The sequence below is a fragment of the Mixophyes fleayi genome, chromosome 2, assembly GCF_038048845.1.
Source record: "Mixophyes fleayi isolate aMixFle1 chromosome 2, aMixFle1.hap1, whole genome shotgun sequence".
NCBI classification, from domain to species: domain Eukaryota; kingdom Metazoa; phylum Chordata; class Amphibia; order Anura; family Limnodynastidae; genus Mixophyes; species Mixophyes fleayi.
Window position 1 is genome coordinate 247,294,821 of NC_134403.1, and position 23,451 is coordinate 247,318,271.

The window sequence follows — 23,451 nt, forward strand, 5'->3', positions numbered from 1 at the left end:
ACCAGGTAGTCACATACCCACAGTAGTTGTAGTTAAAACTCTTCCCACCAATGTAATGTAGGGACTATGTCCTGCTGTGTTGAGCCTTGGGTAAATTGAATGAAGCTCCTATGTTCTCTTTAATCCTCAAGGCAAATACTGGAACATTGGGGTGGCTGAAATTTGTGCTCTTTCAATTTAGCTATAAAAGGCTAAACTCCTTCCCCTCGTATGGTCTCGTAGCATGCTGGGATCTCTGTTTTTCAAAGCGCCCGTTGATGTTTTTTAAATTATTTATTCTAGTTTTCTTACTATTCTTGCATCCTCTGTTCTTAAAGCCAGTATATGTCTGTACTTTATTAATGTATACAGAACAATGACCGGTGCATTCTGCCATTTTAGTTTCCAGTTTTATTTTGTTCAAGAGATTGTATATGGTTTACATAGAGATGTTGGATTTTTGGATTTTACAAGTATGCGGATCACAACACTGCATGTAGGGAACAATTATGGTAGTGTACGTATATGTGTGTGTGTGTGTGTATGTATATATGTATATATGTATATATATATATATATATATATATATATATATATATATATATATATATATATATATTATACCTACCTCCTGAAGAGTGTTCTTGAAGGGGTTTTTCTTCACCAGGGACAAAATGCTTCTGTCATCCACCACAGTTGTTTTCCGTGGTCTTCCGGGTCTTTTGGTGTTGCTGTGCTCTCCTTTTTAAGAATCTTTCTTTTTAAGAATGTTCCAAACATTGGATTTGGCCACACCTAATGTTTTTGCTATCTCTCTGATGGGTTTGTTTTGATTTTGCAGCCTAATGATGGCTTGCTTCACTGATAGTGACAGCTCTTTGGCTCTCATATTGAGAGTCGACAGCAACAGATGCCAAATGCAAATGTCACACCTAGAATCAACTCCAGGGGTTTCCCTTTACAAGGCAGCGCCGCTTTAAATTTAAGCTGCGAAGACGCCGAACTCGCGGGAGTTGACAAAACCAGGGTATGTTACATTTACCCCCAGACCTGCTTAATTGATGATGAAATAACGAGGAAATAGCCCACACATGTCCATGAAATAGCTTTTGAGTCAATTGTCCCATTACTTTTGGTCCCTTGAAAAGTGTGAGGCACATATAGAAACCATTGTAATTCCTACACTGTTCACCTGATTTGGATGTAAATACCCTCAAATTAAAGCTGAAAGTCTGCAGTTAAAGCACATCTTGTTAGTTTAATTTCAAATCCATTGTGGTGGTGTATAGAGCCCAAAATATGAGAGTTGAGTCGATGTCCCAATATTTATGGACTTGACTGTGTGTGTGTGTGTGTGTGTGTGTGTGTATATATATATATATATATATATATATATATATATATATATATATATATATATATATATATATATATATATATATATGTGTGTGTGTATATGTATGTATGTATATATATATATATATATATATATATATATATATATATATATATATATATATTTATGCGCGCAAGTGAGTGTGTGCATATATTTTTTCACATATATATGTAGAGTACCAGTGTATACCCTGAGTATGTAACCATAGGATACAGTATGTGTGTGACCTGTATTTAGCGTTTATAAACTCTGTAATCTAGCAGCACGTACATCTTTAAACTATTGTATATATGGCTGTCAAAAGACAAAAGTCTTTTAGGATGAGAAAGGTACTTAGCCCTCCTGTATGGCCCTGGACCCTCTGTGGAGCGTGAGGAGAGGTCTGTGTGCAGAATGCAGACTATAAAGCTTGCCTCTGTATCTGATAACAGACAGCTGCCATTTTCCTGCTCTTTTCAGGGACACACTAAGTCACCACTTTCTGTAGGGGTGTCCTCGTTTTATGCTGCTCCTTGTTTCTCCAATATCCGCAGTGGTGTGCTTCTCTTCTTATCAAGCAGCCTAATGGTCTATGTGGCTCTGGTGGATGCGCTGGCTTCAATATATAACCTCGCAGCGCCCTTTAGCTATCTGTGACAGTGTGCGTTCCAAGTCTTCCTATGTCATTACCATGGAACTTGGTACCGTCCTAAAAATGATTGCGTGTTTCGGGATTGCGCCGCTCTATGCTGACTAAGAGCGACGGTCACTCTCCTGTCATTTGTTATAGTGCTCTGTAGTATCAGAGTAGTCCATGCTCTGGCAATGCAGCAGCCGGAGTCCTCTGAGGAAATTTGTCTACAACAGTGGTTCCCAAACTGTGCGCCTAGGCTCCCTGTGGGGGGGTGCCTCGGAGATCTCACAGGTGTGCCTCGGCCAGGGCCAGTGGTAACCAAGACGGGGGACTACTTAGTAATTATTTGGGCTTCGGGGTGCCTTGAAAAATTTTTGGAGACCCTAAGGGTACCTTGAACTGAAAACTTTTGGAATCCACTGGTCTACAACACAGCCCCAGTAAGTAGCACGTGCGGCACCTGCACCTAATCTTAAATAAAGAAAGATAAAATTAAATACATTTCTTTAAGTCTGTAAGGAAATGTTCAAGAGCAGCACAGAGTCAGCCCTACTCCTTGGGCACTCACATTACACTGAGGATGCAGGGGGGTTGCAGAAAGGAGGAGTCTGCAGGTTAACCAAATTAACTGTTTAACTGTTAACTAGCTCCCCTCATGCAACCCATGGTAGCAGTGTCCCCCAGATAGGATGAAAGAGAAATTATATTTTGCATTTGCAGAAATTAACACAATTTAACTGTTTTAATGTCACAATAAACCCTCACACAGCAAACACGTTTTGAAAAATCAGTATTGAAAACCACTAAACTGAAAAAACAAATGGATTAAAAAAAATTGATCCATCTGGATAAGTTAGGAATGCCAATCATATCGGAAGCAATGTCTTCCACACAGATTGACATCATGTTTTAATTAAGCGAATAACATCCTGCATGTTTAGGGTCATATATAAAAATGCTGGGTCGGGGGGTTATTGTTGGGGAGAATTTGGCAGGGACTTAAATAACCAAGACAGTTCAACTTGATAATTCTTTACGATCAACATGTAGCTCAAAATTATTTATTTCCTTTAGAAGATAAGTGGTTCTTAAATCACTCAGACACGGTATTAGAGGAAAAATAGAAGGATGATTTATTCTACAGAACAGGATTAAATACAGCATGGCCCCTTAACGAGAGCAGGTCCAACAAGTGAGGAAATCTGTTCAAATAAATCCAGTGGGATAAGCACAGGGCAGTCCCCTTAGCAATAGCAGGTCCAACAAGTGAGGAAATCTGTTCAAATAAATCCATTGACATAGGTTTCACAGCACATCTCTGGCAGAGCATCAACCTCTTGGCCAAAGTCAGTCACATACATATCCAGTTCCCAGGGTAGCTTCTTTTATCACCTTATAATCCCACCTTGGGGAACTGCCTGCCAAGGGTAGTTGCAAAAGGTCTCGATTTGTGGGCTACTTACATTATCCAGCTCCCTCCCCTACCTCCCCAGGTGTCTTCCCTGAGGTGACCCCTGCTTGGTCCGGCTCCTGGCTGCCTGTAGAGCTCACTAGTGGACAATAGGGAGCAAACAGGAATAACAATGGTAGCTTAATTCACTCAACTCTTGAGGGTTCCCTGTGGAGGTGGAATTTAACCCCTGAAGTACTTTTTCAAGGAGATGTTATAGTTCCATCACTGATACTTCCCGATAACAAAATGGCTAAAAGTGCAGTTCAGGTATGGATTAGATTAAGGGTTTGTAACACCATACACCATGCCCATTGCTTTACATCTCCCCCCTCCCCCCTGTTTGATCCGTGCACCTGTGGTGAGAGAGACTGGCTGGACAGCTCCAGGGGCGCGGGGAGGCTTGGAGTCTGGTTCCTGCTGACTGAACAGGCCATCCGCCTTTCCGTGATTTTTGTCCTTTCTGTGGGAGATGGAAAAGTTATACAGTTGTAAGGCCAAGCTCCATCTCAGCAACCGTCCATTGTCCCCTGCTATGCATTGTAGCCAGCTATGGGGTTTATAATCTGTGACCACTGAAAACTCGCGCCCATATAAGTACGGTTGCAACTTTTTGAGTGCCCAAACTAAGGCTAGGCACTCCTTTTCATTAGTGGCGTATGCTATCTCGCGATCAATAAGTTTCCAGGAGAAACAGGCCACTGGGTGTTCACAACCATTCTCCCCTACTTGACTCAAGACAGCTCCTAATCCACAGACTGAGGCATCTGTTTGAATAATGAACCGCCGTCTTAAGTCGGGTTGCTAATACTGGGGACCGGGACAAGATATCCTTAAGCTGGGAAAAGGCCCTGCTCACAATCAGGGATCCAGTCAATTTGTCAGGAGTTCGTTTTGGTCATCTAATCAGTCAGCGGCTTGGCAATGGTGCTGTACTGGTGCACAAACTTGCGATAGTACCCTGCCGTCCCAAGGAAGGCGTGTACCTGTTTTTGGTTGGGGTGAGGCCAATATGGATGGCATCAATATTTGCGGTCTCCGGTCGACTATTTCCTCCTCCAACCCTGTGCCCGAGGTACAACACCTCTGCCACCCCCATTTGACATTTGTCTGGTTTGATCGTCAACTCTGCCTGGCTAATCCGGGCAAATACTTGGTCCACATGTTGCAGGGGGTCCTGCCAGGTTTCACTAAAAATAGCTATATTGTCCAGGTATGCCTGGGCAATCTCCTCACAACATGTCGGCAAACATTCTACTGTACGCTGAAAGGTGGCCGGGGCATTCTTCATTCTGAAGGGCATGGCAGTAAGCTCAAATAGTCCAAATGGATTGGTGAATGGGGACTGCTCCTGTGCTTCCCTGGTAAGGGGTATATGCCAGTATCCCTTACTAAGGTTCAGCGTGGACACATAGTGAGCCACCCCAGCCTGTCTAACAGCCCATCTACCCAGGACATGGAATACCCGTCTGTCACCGTCACTTTGTTCAGTTTCCTATAATCCACGCAGAAGTGTGTGTTCCGGTCTTTCTTGAGCACTAACAAGACACTGGCCGCCCAGGGACAATTGAATGGTATAATGACCCCCAGTGACTGTATTCCATCTACTTCTATTTTGATCATGTCAAGCACCTCGGGACTCATTCGATACGCGGGTTGCCGAATAGGCCGAGCCTCCCCGATGTCGACATGATGGGCCACTACATGAGTGTGCCCAGGCCTGCTGGTGAACTGAGGCCGCTCCAATGCTCCCTTCATATGTTGAATTTGGGCTCCTGTTAACTGCTGGTCTATGGGCACCGCCTACACCCATAGGTCCTTTTTGGTTGCTGCGAGAATGTCTGGTATGGGGTCAGTCTCTGGGTCGTCCATAGGTGGACATCAGATTGCCACGGCCCCTATTTCCCTATTGACGTACTCCTTTAAACTATTAATGTGTTGGGTGCCCACCCGCTTCCCGGTTCCATCTAGGGCAATAACATAATCTACCCAGCCCTGTCTGCCCACTACGGTATAGGACCCTTCCCAGCTTTCTCGGACTAGGTCGAGAGGTCCCCGTACTCTTCGAGCATATAATAATTCAGATGGAGACAACCCGTTAGAATTCTGCGGCACTTTGTGGTACCTGCATAATAGCTGCTGCAATGACTTTTCCCAGTCTCTCCCCTCCGACTCAGAATATGCCCGCAGCAACTGCTTAAGGGTCCCATTAAATCTCTCGCAAAGACAGTTAGTCTGGAGATGGTAGGGGGTTGTGCGGACGAGATCGACCCCGAATTTGTCCCATACTGTCTACAGCAAGTCACCTTAAAAATTGCGTCCCCTGGTCAGTGACTACTTCTGGAGGGAATCCTACACGGCTAAAGATATCCATTAGAGCCTGGGCAATATGTTTAGCATCTATGAATGCTAATGGCACTGCCTCAGGATATCTAGTTGTGTAGTCCACTACAGTCAGAATGTACTTCTTCCCTGTTCGGCTTGGTTTCTTAAAAGGACCCACAATGTCCATGGCTACCCTCCCAGACGGCTCAGTTATAATGTACATGGACTGTAGGGGGACCCGACGTGGTTGTCCCCCGAAGCATTGGCATACATTGCATGAGTACCTATTGTGTTTGACCTCCTGGTTAACTCCAGACCAGAAGAAATGTAGCAACCGGGCACGGGTTTTACGAACCCTTTAAGTGGCCAGCTAGGGGGATGTCATGGGCTACTGCTAGTAACTGGCGACTGTACTGCTGGGGAACAATCGGCTGTTTCCTTTCCACTCCTGGCTCTAGAGAATCAGCCTTGGCGGGCACCGTTACAACCTCCATTTTTACCACATGATCCTATCATCCTGAGGTCCCCAACCTGTCCTTTCCGCCGCACTGCGGAGGCCATTTAAAGATGGGTCAGTCCGTTGGTCTTCCCTAAATGCAGTTCTGTCTACCTCCCCCAGATTCATGTCATTGTCAGGTAAGTCAGTAACAGCGTTACTCACCGAAAGCAGTTCAGGTAGTGTGGCTACTGATCCAAGAGGGACTTCTGGTGCTGGTATTTGTTGGTCCTCGGGAGCTGTCTCCAAAGCCCGTGCTCGACTCCGTGCGAGAGCGCCAACAAAGTAACTGGCCAAACCACCCCCTAGATCATTTCCCATAATAATGTGGGTAGGTAATCCATCCAAAAGTCCCACATTCAACTCCCCCGAACCCTGGCCCCAAACCAAATTTAACTCTGTCCATGGGGATAACCATAATCTGGCATCCCGCCATTGAAATTAAGTCATTGATTAGGTGGGACGAAACTGGGCTGTATCAGAGTAATAGAAGCCCCAGAGTCCTGGAGTACCTTCAGTTCCTTGCCATTCACTTTTACAGGCTGGAGTTGCCCCTTCATATTTGCAGGGGTAGCCTTCCCGATTGCCGCTACAACCTCCACATGATAGACTACTTCCCCCGCCTCTGGTGCATCAGGATCTTAGCACCCTCAATTGATGTTCCTTGGCACACTGAAACTTGGGGCACAGCTGGTCTCAAGCCAGAGAATGGTTTTCCTCCCCGTGGGCAATTTATTTGTATGTGTCCTGGTTGTTGGCAAGTTTAGCACCTCCTAGGGTCGATACTGCTGGACCACGAGATCTGGGCGCACTAGAGTGCACAGCTGGGGTACGTGGTGATATGGGGTGTGATGTAGCCGGTTGTGTATCTCGATTGGGTGGGGTCCTTTGAATAGTCGCAAATTTATCTCTGCTAGGTCCCCTCTGTCGGGGACGGTTTGCCGGGAATTTATCGGCTAATGCTGCTGCTTTCTCTAGGGTAGTGGGATTTCTGTCCACCACCCACTCTTTAATTTCTGGTGCCATTTTATTCATTAGCGGCTCTAATATAAAGATGTTTTTAACGTCCGTTACGGTTGTGGCTCGCTTTCCTTCTAGCCACCGATTACAGTTTCTTTGCAATAAATTGCTAAATTCCCTATAAGAAGAGTAACTGCTTCTTGCCCCATGGTTCTGTACTTAGTGTGGTATCCATTGAGTTGATCTCAGTTTTTCTTGCCTGACAAAGTTCCTGCAGGATTCTTGGCGTTTCCGTATGTTTGTGCTGCTGCCTCCATTCTGCTGTACCTTTCCAATTCCTTGCTTGTCACTGAGTGATCCCACCACTTGCCACTAAATGTGAAGATAAGTGGTTCCCAAATCACTCAGACACGGTATTAGTGGAAAAATAGATGGATGATTTATTCTGCAGAATAGGCTTAAATACAGCACGGCCCCTTAATAATAGCAGGTCCAACAAGTGAAGAAATCAGTTCAAATAAATCCAGTGAGATAGGTTCCACAGCACATCTCTGGCAGAGCATCACCTCTTGGCCAAAGTCAGTCACATGCGTGTCCAGCTCCCAGGGTAGCCCTTTTTATCACCTCATAATCCCACCTTGGGAACTGCGTGCCCAGGGGAGTTGCTAAAGATCTCGATTGGTGAGCTTCTTACATTATCCAGCTCCCTCCCCTACCTTCCCAGGTGTCATCCCTGAGATGACCCCTACTGGGTCCGGGTCCTGGCTGCCTGTAGAGCTCACTATTGGACAATAACAAATGTAATGTACTATACGAGTAACCCGCTCTGAGCTTAAACTTAACAGCCAGCACCTATGTGGTGGTTTACAATAAGGATTTTAATGAGCCACACAGCGGGTTACTCGTATAGTCCATTACATTTGTTATTAGGGTGACATACTTAAGCATGCCTATGACTTGTGTAGCTTTCGGATGCAATAATCATTTTGCCAAAGGATGTGGAAAACAATTTTTCAGGAGAATTGGTTGCAGATCATACTCCGGGATTTCTAAGGAGCTACTATACAGATAAGCGGTTTGATTTTATATATCTGGTACGCACACCACTTCTATTATTCTGCACGATCAATTACAGATCAACTTTATCCTGCACTACAGTATTTGAGTCACCTGCGGTGCATTTATTCAGACACCGTCCTGTTCTAACTCCTCTGGACTACTTTTTGTACATCTGTGCTTATATGTTTATATACATTGTACACACCTGAAGGCGCCGCCCTTCACCATATATATCTTACTATGTTTATTGGACTAACCATCCGTTTTTGAGGTTGGCTGCCACACGCACATTGTGGAGGTGTTACTGTTACTATCATATTTATTTATTTATATATATACATATTTATTATATACACATATGCAATTTTGTATTTGTGTTACCATCCATACATTGGGTAAAAGCCACCTGTGTGTATATATATATATATATATATATATATATATATATATATATATATATATATATATAGCAATACAACATATACAGTGCGCTCAAACACAAATCTGTTAGATCACCTTAAACAAGGTATTAAATATTTAAAAAGTCCGGGTAGAATAGTCCTTCATAAGCAATATTCCCACGGAAAGTATCAGCACTAGCAGTCACTCGTCTGCGCGTCTTCCCCATCTCTAACCCGATCACCACGGGTGATATTCCATATATATATATATATATATATATATATATATATATATATATATATATATATATATATATATATATATAAATAAATAATATACACTATTTACTTTGGGGTTATTAGTGTGCCCCAATAACGCAATTTCTACTTTCTCTGTGTTCTGTTTGTAACATTATCCATGGTGTACACTTTTTGGCATTTTATGTTAATCACTGCTGTGATTGTTGAATTGAGTAAAAGAATTGGCAACAGCAAAGACTTTCATAATGAACACAAACCTTTTTCACCTATGCATGCCATACATTTCCATCCTAGAAGGGACTTTTTTGTTACTTGTTATTCTCTGACCACCTGCTTTGATTTTGGTATTGGTCCAGTTCCTAATACCTGCCATACATGTGTTTGTCTTGGTACTACCTCAAGTGGTCTTAAAGCTAGTGTGATTTTAGAAAATGATTTGATTGAAATTGGCTCACTTATTGAGGTTTTCGTAAATCTGGTCATTAGATACACAGAGCTATAACACTGTATGTGCAGCCATCTCTGAAAGTGGCCATGGTCTCATTCTGTTTCGTATGTCCATTTATGTCCAATTTGCGTATGCATAAAAGATAGAAAGTGATCTGTGGGTTTGAATTAAAAAAAGAGTACACCGTCGCATCATGACGTATGTGTTGGTTGATTCTACTGTTTTGTTGGGCATCTTAAGTTGGCAACTACTGGAGATTTTAAGTTGGTCACTGTTGGGCGCGTGACCGTTAACTGAGCATGTTATTTAGGACATAGAAGCTATTGCTTGCTATGTGCTGTTTTAGGACACTCTGCACTGTATGGGGGGAATTCAAGTTAGTTGTTATGTTACTCAGAACATTGTCGCTGCGAGATTTTTACCATTAATATGGTAAAATATCTATTCATTTTTTTTCTCACACCTCTCTCGGGCACGAGGAAAAAGCGGAGATTTCTGTGAAAAATTTTGTGGCTGCGATGTTCTGAGGAATCTGCCCTATGTATGCATTTATGGATGGATATTCATGTATGAAACACACACCCTAAGCTGCTCTAATTTACAAACTCATACCCTTGTTGAAAATGTGAGCGCTAATTTATTTTTATATGTATTAAGCACACAATTTTGAGCTCTGATGTTTTATGTAACTTTTTTAGTATGACATATGTTTTATCATACCTTTTACACTAGTTACATGTCATTGTATTTAAATAAATAAAAAAAAGGCCATATTTTCTACTAGGTTTCTAAATGTTTGTTCACTTTGCTTAACTATATGGGACCAGTAGCACAATTTATAGTTTTAATATCAGAACATTTCAGTGTTGTTGCTCAAATGTGTCCACATTAATGACTCTTTATTTAACTCTTAATAATGTTTCTAACCATTCCTGCTTCCTCCTAGTTTTCTTCAAATTATTTGAAAGACTTTGCTACTTATAGATATCAGTCTGACTTTGAGACATTGTATGTCTTTGTAACAGTGTTTTGTATTATAAAAGGAACCTAAATACACTAGTGTTCAAAAAGTTTTAAAACTCTGAACATTTTATTTCTTGCAGAACAATGATAATGAGACGGCTCTACATTGTGCAGCCCAGTATGGACACACTGAGGTGGTTCGTGTTTTGCTCGAGGAACTGACAGATCCTACAATGCGCAATCACAAGATGGAGACGCCACTTGATTTGGCAGCTTTATATGGCCGGTTGGAAGTAGTGAAACTTCTACTCAATGCACACCCTAACTTGTTGAGCTGCCACACACGAAAGCACACTCCTCTTCATCTGGCTGCTCGCAATGGGCACCGAGCAGTTGTCCGAGTTTTGCTGGATGCTGCTATGGACATCAACTACCAGGTAAAATTCATACAACATATAAGAAATGTAAGTAATTCTATGTTTCTTTTTCCTATCATTTGGGGACATTCGCGAGACATTGGGGTATAGTAGGTGAGACTAGGAGTTTAGGCTCTTATCAACTTGTCCTCACACTCCTCTCTTACAATGCCCCTCCTCTCCAGCTCAAACCTTAGTTTTTCTAATTGCCTAAGAGATAGGTCACTTCAGTATAGGCTCCTGTCTATACTGTTAATACTTCTAGGGTTTCACTTTTTTTTTTTTATTCCCTCTTTTGGTGCGGCGCAGGGATTGAACCAAGACCCAGAGGAGTGTTAAGCCCGTGATTCCCTTCATTCTGACCCCTGTGGAGAAGGCAGCAGCTTCTGATCTGACTCACCCCTCGCACAGCTTGCCAGCAAATTTCTCCCTAGATAGAGGAATAGCTGCAGGATCATTATGTAATTAGTCTGCTGATAAGGAGGCAGACAAATCAGCCGTATGCAGGTCGGGCAGGAGTGAAGCTGTTAGTCTCTCCTCCTGTCCTGCCACACTTGCCAGCATTGCTCTCCTTAGACAACAAGCAGAATTATATATATATATATATCTATATATATATATATCTATATATATATATATATATATATATATATATATATATATATATATATATCTATATATATATATATCTATATATATATATATATATATATATCTATATATATATATCTATATATATATATATATATATCTCTATATATATATATATATATATATATATATCTATATATCTATATATATATCTATATATCTATCTATATATATATATATCTATCTATATATATATATATATATATATATATATATATATATATATATATATATATATATATATATAATGTCTAGTGGTGTGTGTTAGTCTGTCTGTGTGTGGAAAAAATAAAACCAAGCTGCAGCGCCACCTGCTGGGCGGAGTTATACACTGACCTACTAAATTCTTAGTGTGTGTGGAAAAAAAAATCAGAAAGGGCTGAAATTTGGTATACTAAGATGTTTTTAATTTGTTAATTTAATTTGTTAATTGTTAAAAGTGTTTATAAAGATTTAAAAAAAATCTATATATATTTCTTGAAGGAGAAGTGACATTTGGGAGTGGTTGGTGGTTGCCGGGGGTGACAGTGGGGAGTGGTTGGTGGTTGAGGCCTGGGCTATGGCCCAAATGCATGACAAGAACCTTTTTAACACCTTAAGTAGCTTTATTTGACTAGAATGCATGAGCATCATGCACGGGTTAACTTGTGTGTATGTATGTGTATATGTGTATATGTGTATATGTGTATATATATATATATATATATATATATATATATATATATATATATATATATATATATTTTTATATATATATATATATATATATATATATATATATATATATATACACACACACACATACAAGTTAACCCGTGCATGATACTCATGCATTCTAGTCAAATCAAGCTACTTAAGGTCTTAAAAAGGTTCTTGTCATGCATTTGGACCTAGCCCAGGCCTCCTCAGGGGAAGAGCGTTACCTCCCGACGCAAGCGGCCTTTTTAATGTGTGTTCATGAGGTAAAATTACCTCACGAAAATGAGTTTGACCCCTCAACTCGTAAATTTAGCCTTTGCTACCCCTCCCACGGGGGGAAGGGGGGATGATGGAAGTTAACTGACTTGACTATTCTAATTTTTTTTGTCAAATAATGTCAGTATACCAAATTTCAGGTCAATTGGATGAGCCCTTTCTGAGAAAATAGTTTTTTACACACACACACACACACACACACTAACGCACGCCTCTACACATGTGTGTTCATGAGGTAAAATTACCTCACGAAAATGAGTTTGAGCCCTACCAAATTTCAGCCCTTCTTGAATTTTTTTCCCCACACACACTAAGAATTTAGTAGGTCAGTGTATAACTCTGCCCAGCAGGTGGCGCTGCAACTTGTTGTTTTTTTTTTTCACAGACGCCACTAAGCATTTATATATTAGATCACAATACAAGATATAAGTATGGCGCTTATAGCATAAACCAGTATACAAATTATAGTCCAACATAAAAGTCTATATTCTTCTCAAAAGTACACTCCCCATGTACAGGTGGCTGCCAATTCTCCTTGCGCCAAGCGGTGTAGCATGGAAATACCTGTAAAGAAAAGATGGAGGAGGAGGCGCACAATAGTGTAGTACAATAACATAAATGGAATCATACACGAATCCAAAGTGGGACTTTAGCACCAGTGAAAGGGAAACCAAAGACCATAATGCATCACCCAAGTGAGCCAAACGGGAATATAACAGGGGTATAATAGATAACAGGCCCCTCGGCATAAATTAGGGGTCACCCAATCAAAATCTGTATGGGTGTATGCGTACCAGAAATAAAACCTTTTCCGCTTATCTGTAATAATATCCCATAGAGCAGCACGATCAGGTCACATTCTCTTCATTGCCAGATCATAAGGCAGAGATTCAATGTGTAGTTATCACAATGAGGAGGGTTTGCAGCACACACAGATGCTAAGTTCAATCTTCATGTAACTAATGACATAAAACATATATATATATATATATATATATATATATATATATATATATATATATATATATATATATATATATACACTGTCGTGGGTTAAAAGCTAGATGAAAGCGTTAATCCATAGGGTAATAATAGTCCTATATATTAAAAGTACCGTTGTAGACTCAAGGCTGGAAGATAGTGTTACTCCATACGATAATAACAGTCCTCCAAGGGCTGTAGAGGGTGTTTGATCCGTTTGGCAAATCTGTATTCCCGAAGAAAAACCCTGACCGCCCGATGGTAAGCGCTGTTAGTGATCTCGATGTCCAACCAGGGCTGTTTGGCTATACAAGGAGGCAGACATGACAGAGGAGGCGGAACTTACCCCTCCTTCTACCACTGGGACACTTCACCAGCAACACTCCATCAATTTGTTGTATATTTTAGGCAAGATGATTGTGACACTTCAAACTGTGTGAGCCTGTGCGTTATTAGCGATACCAATGACTATGTAGCCATAACTGTGCATGCCTTCATTACGGTAGTTATGAAACACTTGGCGAAACTATTACCAAAATTGGAGTAGGTTTTCTACTTTAGTGATGGTGCTAGTGCACAATACAAGAACTGCAAAAACTTTTTGAACTTATGCTTCCATAAGGATGACTTCAACATTCAAGCAAAATGGAATTTTTTTTGCCACATCTTATGGTAAGAGTCCGTGTGATGGCATTGGAGGGACAGTTAAACATCTAGCCACACACACCAGTCTGCAAGCAGTGGAAACCCATCACATCTTGACACCTTTGGACCTGTATAGCTGGGCAAATGAAAATGTACATGGTATAAAGTTTTTTTACCTGTCACAAACCGAAATACAAGACTACAAAACCAAGCTGTATAGCCGTCTAGAAACAGCAAAATTGCACCGACATACATTTCCTCACTTGCCTCAAAATATCTCTCTACTCGACACCTCCGTTCTGCACAAGATCTAAGTCTCTCTTCCACTCTCATCACATCCTCCCATTCTCGGTTGCAGGATTTTTTCCGGGCTGCACCCACTTTGTGGAATTCCCTCCCTCGCACGGTAAGACTTTCCTCTAGTCTTCAAACCTTCAAGCGTTCACTGAAAACCCACCTCTTCAGACAAGGTTATGATATTCCTCAACCACCATATTAATTCCCTAGATTACCCTATTACCATCCTCTACACAGCTAACGCAAGACAACAACCCTCTGACCAACATTGCCACACACACAGCCCGCTCAATACTTTTACCTTTGCATTCTAGCTGGTCCATTGTGCAATATGATGTAGCACATGCCCTTGTGTTTCAAACTCCCATTGTCCTATAGATTGTAAGCTTGCGAGCAGGGTTCTCTTACCTCTCTGTCTGTATGTATTACCAAGTATTGTCTTATTAATGTTTGTTCCCAATTGTAAAGCGCTACGAAATCTGCTGGCGCTATATAAATAAATGTTGATGGTTGATGATGATGACTGTGGCAGGAACACGTTCTCATCACAGATTTCGGCCTATTAGTAATGATGAGCTACACATATATTGATTGTCATCAGTCGACATAAAGGCAGCAGGAACCAGAGTTAGTGTCACTATGACCAGAGTCACAAAAAATTTAAAAAGTGATCTGCAACCTATGAAACAGAGTACCCTGCTTATATGTTTTGAGGTAGTAATGTATACCTTTTTTTAAAGCGCCCAAAAAATGGGATCCCTAGTTCTGATTGAACCTAGCGTTTTTAATTCTATTAGAAAAATGTGCGTTTTTGCCGTAACGCAAAACATGAGGCAGGTAAAGTAATTTCGATTGGATTTTTGGATTCGGGAGGAAGAGTTACCTTAGGGGTCCAAATTTTGTTTCGATTCCTTAAGAAACACCAGTGATACTTCAAATAAACTGGATAAAGAAGCCGCGATTAGTAAATTATTTAATAAATTGAAAAATAAGCATTTAAACAACTAATTGTCAGATAGTGGAGATATTTGGCAGAATTTGTTGTTTTGACATCCTCTCAACTAAAAAAAAAATTCTAAAAAAATCTGAGATGGGTGCTAGATATTTCTTTTTTTTTTTTTTTTTGGTGATCTCATGTGGAATAACCCAAAGACCTAATTTAAAATCTGCATCGAAGATAATAAAAACAGAAATACATGTGTAAGCCATCCAGCACTTACAAAGTGTTTCTGCTAATAGAATGGTCCTAACTTTAATCAATGAGAGTACCAACATTTAATCACATAAATTGTAGACAGACATTTACATTTCATAGGAGACGCACGCACACACCTAAAGGCATAATGTTTTGAAAGCATGTTTATACACTGAAATCTGAATGTCCCCCAGTTTTAGAATTTACAGTGACTGAAAACAAAATGCATATATGTATAACTTCCATATTTTCCCCCTTATTTCTTTTACATTGATGATTTCTCTGACCATACAAGTAAAGAAGACTATAGGTAGAGTGTATTAAAACTGAGGGGAACCATAATCATTTCTATAATTTAGTGGTTAGTAGTTCTTTAGTTTTGAAAAGTGCTGATGTAGCTAAACAAAATATTTATAAATATTAGTGACGAGAATGGCCTTGCGTTCTCTAACTATTGTATAATAGGCATATATTTTTTTACAATTTTCATTACATTAATCAGATTTTGCCCCAATTCTAAGCATATGTACTGTTGAAAGAATAGAAACGGTTTTACGCTAAACAGCACAATTTACAGGACAATTTGGACAAAACCTTTTTTCATCCCTTTTAACTGAATATTTAAAGGTAATAGGAGTGATTTATTAAAGCGATGTACATATGTGGTAACCCACAGCAATTAAAAAGAAATTTTCGTATAACTTTCAGAGTGAGTTTTGTGGTCTTACTCTGTGATGTTCTACATGTTTTTTCAACTTGATCAACCCGTTTCATTTACACTACTGTATATCTTTTTCAGACAGAAAAAGGAAGTGCATTGCATGAAGCCGCTTTATTCGGAAAGACAGATGTGGTGCAGATGCTCCTAGAAGCTGGTGATTTATTTATATGCATCAGTACACTATTTATGTTTTTGCACATTATCTATAAAGGAGAACTATAGATAAAGCTTGCATAGTTTTGTATTATCCACACATTTTTATACAAGATTGTATAAATTGGCTTGTCTAAACCGACAGTATTTGAGAGGTAGCATATTTGAGATGAGTTAGCATTTTTTGTGCGCCTTGTCTATGAATGAACCCATTCAATTATTTATTTATTTTTGTTCATTAATGAGCGCTCCCTCTTGATGCTGATTTATTAAAACACATGCCGAAACTTTCATATTGAAGGTGGCATTGTAAGGTGATGCAATATGGAGAGACATTTTGTAATGTTATATGGATACATGCATTGTCAAACATCTCATACTATGATTGGCCTATGACATTACATGTTTCCTTTGTTGTCTGCCTCATAACAGTTTTAAGTGCTCTGATATCTGCGTTTATAAAGTCATAAGATTATTTCTAGTACTGACAGGAGGCATGGTGCATTTAGGAAAATGCATTTCCTGTGACTCTTAAATATATTTAATTTGAATAATACCTAGATTTTTTACAATATTTGTGAATGCCTTTAGTATGTTTTTAATGTAGATCTGCTTGAAATTTTATGTTGGTGGTGCTGTACTTATCTGCTGTTTTGTACCTCAGCAACTATACCCATTTTTACAATGTTTTGTGCTCAGTTTCACTGCTGTGTACTTTGATTGAGAACACAGCAGAAGCAATATCCGCACTGTTTAGAGTTGCTGACATCTTTAATGTTCATTCATTGGCATCCATGCTGCATTATGGCATATCTGGAATAGAGGTTATAAATGGTGCATTCCTCATAAAGGGGTTAAGGGCTCCAGATGGTGCCATTTAGAGCAGATCAGAAAAGTACATGATTATTTAGTCAGTAGTTAACAAGCTGTTCTTTTGGTGGTGCACATTTGTATTTGTTTCACCCATCTTTGTGGATTCCATTTTTACATATGTACCTACCATGTCAAAAGAGCAATTATGGATATGTGGGTGCTTGCTGTTTACTTGTTCACATTCCTCATTACAGGAATTGATGTCAGCATAACAGACAACAAAGGAATGACCGCACTGGACATTGTACAGGAGTTGCCTTCACAGAAGAGTCAACAGATAGCTTCTCTTATCCAGGGTAAGAATTCAGTTGCACATCCTTTCAATGCAGTTAGGAGGCATAACTTACAGGATATTACAATGATTGGCCACTTTCAGGCCACTCTTGATATTTCTGTCTATGTAACTCTTTAATTGGCGTCTTCTGGAGACTGAATAGAGAATTCTGGAAAACTTCCACAGGGAAAAATAATTTGCAATGGATAATTGGACAGGTACCAAACATTCAGGTGTTCAATATCCAACAACTCATTTAAAGTGTTACCAACATCCAGTAATACTTTCGGATTAAATTTCTTAATTTACCTTGGTATCCCATAATGTCACAGTGGTCTATAATGTTGAAACAAAGTTGCTGCAAATCAATTATTTAAAGCTGCCAATCGGTCTTCTGTTAACACATTGGTTTTGTATTTGTATTACACCCTTTCTTTTGAAGCTGCGGTGTGTGAAGACAAAAAAAGGATTTTAGTTGTCGCTCGCCATCGTTTCAAGTGAGAAAGACACTCTGTTCTTTTGTTATTCATATTTTGTGACCTACAAAAGCCAGCTGATTTAAAGGTAGCTGTGCCCGTGAGCTTTTTTTCCAGCAAACACACCTGGGTCCCTTACCCTGAGCACCATATTGGCTGGTTAATCCTGCTAGGGGCACAGCCACAAGTTGGTATATACAAACTGGTTTAAAACTAGAGTTTAAGATTTTGTAAGGCCAAGCCACCACACGTATGGGCAGTTAGTAAAATATGCGGTGTTATTTCTCCAGGTGGCCAGTAAGGACATCAATGCGATAGAGAATACATTTAGATATCAGAACTGGCAGTATGTGGAACACATGTAAAGAAAGATGTATATTACAGAGTATATTAATTAAAACATTCAAAATCTAACCGTGGAACGGTGTCCAAAGTAAATACAACGTGTACATTAAACATTTATAACAGTTTAGGGGAGGGGGGGAAGAAAAACAGGGGGGAAGGCAGAAAAGGGATAATGGGGAGATGGAAGGAGGAGGGGGGACGGGAAAGGACAATTGCTCTCTCTTTCAACAACTGGAATAAGACCTCAGTGCAAACAAAATATTAAATAATGTGATTGAGTATGAGAGGCGTAGTGGCCAACAAGAGAGATAAAAGAAAAAACAAGAAAAACAAAAAAACATATTATACAAAATACTTTAGATCTTAGGATGGTAATAAGTACCAACTGACGTTGAGAGTCCACCTAAAAAGGAAGAGTCAAAACAGAGAAAAAACAAAAACGGACACAAGAAGAACTATTCGTACAAAAATAGACAAATCAGGGAATCTATGCCTCCCGGGACGTCGTCGCGAAGACCGGGACCATTCAGGCTGATGGAGCGCTGGGTCTGGGAAGGAGTAGACTGAGGGACTAACGACTCAGGGAGGATGCCCAGCTTATCCAAGACACTCTGACCCTGTTACAGTGATTTAAGAAAGTGGGAAGAGTTGGAAAGGGAAGCGCCAACGGTAACGGAAGTTGTGCTGACGAAGAATCCTGGTGACTGGCTGGAGGTCCCTCCGTTTTTGTATCATGGAAGGAGCAAGGTCCTGAAATAGCTGGATGTCCATGTCCCGAAATGTGATCACTGATTGGTCCCTGCTAGCGGTAAGAATGCGGTCTCTGGTCCGGAAATAATGTAGACGGACAATGATATCCCGAGAAGGTTGACAATTTGGAGGTTTAGCTCTCAGGGCGCGATGAGCCTGATCCATGAGACAATCGGTCTGAGATGTCCGGAAGGAGGTGAAGAAAGAGGGCCATGAGGAAGGCTTGAAGATCTGCGTTACCGATTTCCTCAGACACATTTCTGATCCGGACATTATTGCGGCGAGATCGGTTTTCAGAGTCCTCTTGCTTCTCTTTCAAGATTTCCACCTCGCCATGTAGGCGGGAGAGTTCCTTATCAGTTGCAGAGTTTGATCGGCAGATGTCGGTTTTTGATTCTAGAGCATCCGTCCTGTTGCCCAACGTGTTCAGCTCTGTTTTGAACTCGCTGAGCACTTTTGTCAGCTCCTGATAGAAAGTTGTTTTTACCCCTTCCAAGAGACTGGCCATAACCGCTTGAATGTAAGGGTCAAGCTCAACTTCAGACGCTGAAGGACCCCAAGTCCCCTGGCGATCGGCTTGGGGAGAAGAGGGCATCGCTTTTGATCCAAAGAAATTTGCTGACGTTCCTGTTGTCACTTTCTTTGGTTTGGAGGCCATGGTGTAGTCAAGCGAACCGGTCCGGCAGTTGGATGAAATAATAAGAGCAGGGTCAGGTGAAGAGAGGAGGAAGGAAGTGGGAAGGGGGGGGGGATGCACATCGATCTTGGTTCAGTTGAGAGGGGTCCTACCTGGGATCAGGCAGCATAGTAAAGTTCACATACTAGCCGTGGATGTAATATTGTACAGATGAATCAGGGCACTTGAAGGGTTGGTTTCAAATAGCAAACGACCGACCACGGACGGTTGTAGTGGTAGAGAGCGTTTTGCTCGTATGGATTTTGACTCCAGGAAGGCACTCTGAGAATATGACTGTCCTGCTCCACCGTCCGTCAAAGTTAGATCTCACAAGGACATTCAATGTGTTAGGGAGCACATAGAAACTTTCATCTCAAAGAGGAGAAATTAATTTTACTTTACAGGTGTAATGGCACAAAATCGCCAAAGGGTGGCAGCAGTGTCTCACTTTCAGCTTGCGAACTGCTCGAAAGAATCAGTACAGAGCCCCAGTTGTAGTTCTGTGCTTCAAACTCTATGTAAATTCTTGAGCTGCTAAGGTGGTGTATAGTTCAGGATAATAGTAAAGAGATTAATATTGAGGAAGATAACAATACAAGAGATATTAGCCTCTGAGGTTATCTCAGCCGAGGGTTGTGTGATGGGCTGCTCTCCTCCAGAAAGAAAGACTCCCCGGTACTAGGGCAGCAACGAGACAGGTACCTCTGATCCAGCTGGAACCCAGATCCAGGAACGATGCCAGGTGCCAGAGACCCCCCCCTAAGCATTGGGTGGTCAGCTCGGGGATTTAGTCGGCAGACTATCAGTGGGTGCAGTGCGGAGGCTCAGGGATCACGAAAAACAGCTTCAGTTTAGCGCAACATGTGGGCTGCCAGTAGTAATCGGGGTAGGAGAGCTGGAGCGCTGAATCCCGTGTTGCGCCCACAGGAAGCTCACGGCCCACCACCACCTTAGGTCTGGAGCTCTGGCCCGTCACCCCCAGGCCGCCGTCCGGATGAAGCCCTCTGATGAGGGGAAGGCAACAGACAACCACGGAGGCCCCGTTTGCTTATTGAAGCATGCAAATGTATTGGTCAGGGGCTCAGCTCGTGAAGTCGGGACTCAGGAGGAAGCGCCACCGAAGGGGTCAGTCAGAGTGGCTGGACAGCCGGCGCAGGTTGCAGGGTCCCACAGCAGGGTTAGTGCTGCGTCCCAGCATCCAACACAACCCCCGAGGTCCGGAGAGTCCATCGCAATCGGAACCAACTGGTGGAAGGGAGCAGGGAGCTGGAAGTTACACTTTGCTTACCAGCCGGGGACTTCCGGTCTTCGCCAGCGGTCAGAGATGCGCCCCGCGGTCCTAGCCCGACAGGCGGTACAGAAGAGCTGGGAGGCCCGGAGCCCCATGAAGCCGACCCGAATCCAGGAGGAGCTAGCGAACTGTAAGTTCTCCTTTAGTAATTTTAGCCCGCTTGGTCTCGTCTGTCACTTGGAGCAATGAAGCCCCGGACTCCTAAGGGGGCGGATAGAGTAGCAATTATTAGAGAAAGATCTGGGCTAGTGGCCAGGACGTGGGACACGCCAAGGCGAGGCCTCCTGATGTGCGGGAGAACACAGCCCAACCAATGTTAGTGCTTGGGGGTCCAAGCAGGGGCTGAAAAGCACCAATGGCCACTGATAAATGCTCAGATGGTGGAGAGCAGAGAAAAGACACGCCTTACCAGTATGGCTGTCAGACTACGCCCCCATATTGGTACATGTTAATACATTTCTCAATGCTATTTCAGCCAGTGTGTTACTGTGGAGGCACATTGCATATCATCTAGAAGTTCTAACATAATTACCTCTCTGATTACCTATTGACTTGGCTAATTAACATGGACATCCAGCTAGCTATGTCAAGTCACTCAGACATTGTTCTGGTTACAAAACAAGGTCTAAGCCATACCTCATAACAATGGACATTTGCGACAAATGGTAATTAAGTTAGCTAACACAAGCAAAATGACTGCTGCTGTTATTTTCACACAATATGGCAATATTATTTCTATTTCTAATACATACAATATTGCAGGTAATAGCAAGGGCAAAATGTACCTTATAATATGAAATGATAATACACATAATGCACCGATGCTTTGGTGTATATACTTAGACTGAGCCAAGGATTAAAAAGTACTTTAAACCGTGAGAAACAGGTGATGAATAAAAAGTTCTCAGTCCAGTAGCATCCCGTTTCATCACAATAATGACAACATTCATGATACAACTTTAAAACATGTACAGTATTAAACCACATGAAAAGCTGGATAACTTGGGTGCTAGTAGTTGCTAAAGTCCTGTGCTTAAAGTCCAATGATAGTGGAGGTGCGAGATGAGGGCTCTAAAATTCTGTTTGCCTGACACTTGCTTTCCTCAAAAAGCTTGCTTCTTATCTAGGAATTTACAGAATTAGATTCTAACCAGATAGTCTAGATCCAACCCTTGCTTAGCAGCACAAACTGTCCCACAAACTCTTCATTCCTTACTCTGCTGACTAAAGAGACAAAATCTCAGCAAGGACCGTCCCTTCTCCATATTGAACTGGAGCATTGTGACCATGCATGTAAGCTTCGAGGACAGGGATCGGTGACGCTGGATCTCCTGCTACAGAGGGTTGGGTCGAAAGAGGAAGCTTTATATAAATATAAATACCGTATATACTCGAGTATAAGCCGAGTTTTTCAGCACATTTTTTTGTGCTGAAAAAGCCCCCCTCGGCTTATACTCGAGTGAGGGTTGTCCCGCCCATTTAAAAAATGATTTTTGGTCTGAGAAAGCCGCCGTACAACTGTGATTGCTGTGGTGGGTTTCTGTGCGTCTAGTGGGCTACAGCATCGCTACATCACTGGCTGACCCTACCGCATGCCCACCACCACCGATAGCGAGATCATTACAGACGCAGATTCCACTTACCTCAGGTAATTATACAACCACCGCTAGAAACACAGCAGTCACTCAGACTACAGTGCGCACTCCCCCAGTGCTTATCCGGTTACACCATCGCTACCAACAGAGTCCACATAACAGGCGTTATCTCTTCCCCACTCAGGTAATTATACAGCCTGCACAAAGAGGTACACAGGGGCAAGACGCTGCGTTCCACCAGCTCGCAACTCATATCACACAACGATCACCATTAACTTTGGCACTTTTTATTCCTGGTCGTATTAATACAGGATTTCATGCAATCCACCATCAGGATCCACACACCACTGTATATATCTCCCCTCTCGGGGATTCAAGGTTCCAGCTCACTTACTGCAGACAGCCTATTATTTATAGTACAAGACCTGTTCAGCACATGGAAATAGCTGCTGCATTTCCCACCCTAGGCTTATAATCGAGTCAATAAGTTTTCCTATTTTTTTGGGGTAAAATTAGGTGCCTCGGCTTATATTCAGGTCGACTTATACTCGAGTATATACGGTATATATATATGTATGTATGTATGTATGTATGTATGTGCACCTGTTATACAGTTTGGGAATAGTTTAGCTTTGACAGGTGCAGAGTCAATGTTGAACTATAAAAATGTTTCCAGTTGGGTTGCAAACTCCCTGGATATTCCATGGTCCTTCAATGAATGTACTAATTTACAAATTGTAGGTGCAAACACGGTTTCTTATCAAAAGAATAGGCCATTTCATTTAA

General features: G+C 41.6%; 1 protein-coding gene across 7 annotated transcripts in view; it reads left to right on the forward strand.

Annotated features, from left to right (window-relative positions):
- The window catches only part of ANKS1A (ankyrin repeat and sterile alpha motif domain containing 1A), a 139,942-nt gene that overhangs the window by 17,094 nt on the left and 99,397 nt on the right, over positions 1–23,451 (forward strand). For all 7 annotated transcript variants that reach the window (XM_075195748.1, XM_075195753.1, XM_075195749.1 and 4 more), the window contains 3 exons: positions 10,492–10,788; positions 16,311–16,386; positions 17,453–17,554. In XM_075195748.1, coding sequence (XP_075051849.1) covers positions 10,492–10,788; positions 16,311–16,386; positions 17,453–17,554 — 475 coding nt within the window. The remainder of the gene's footprint in view (positions 1–10,491; positions 10,789–16,310; positions 16,387–17,452; positions 17,555–23,451) is intronic.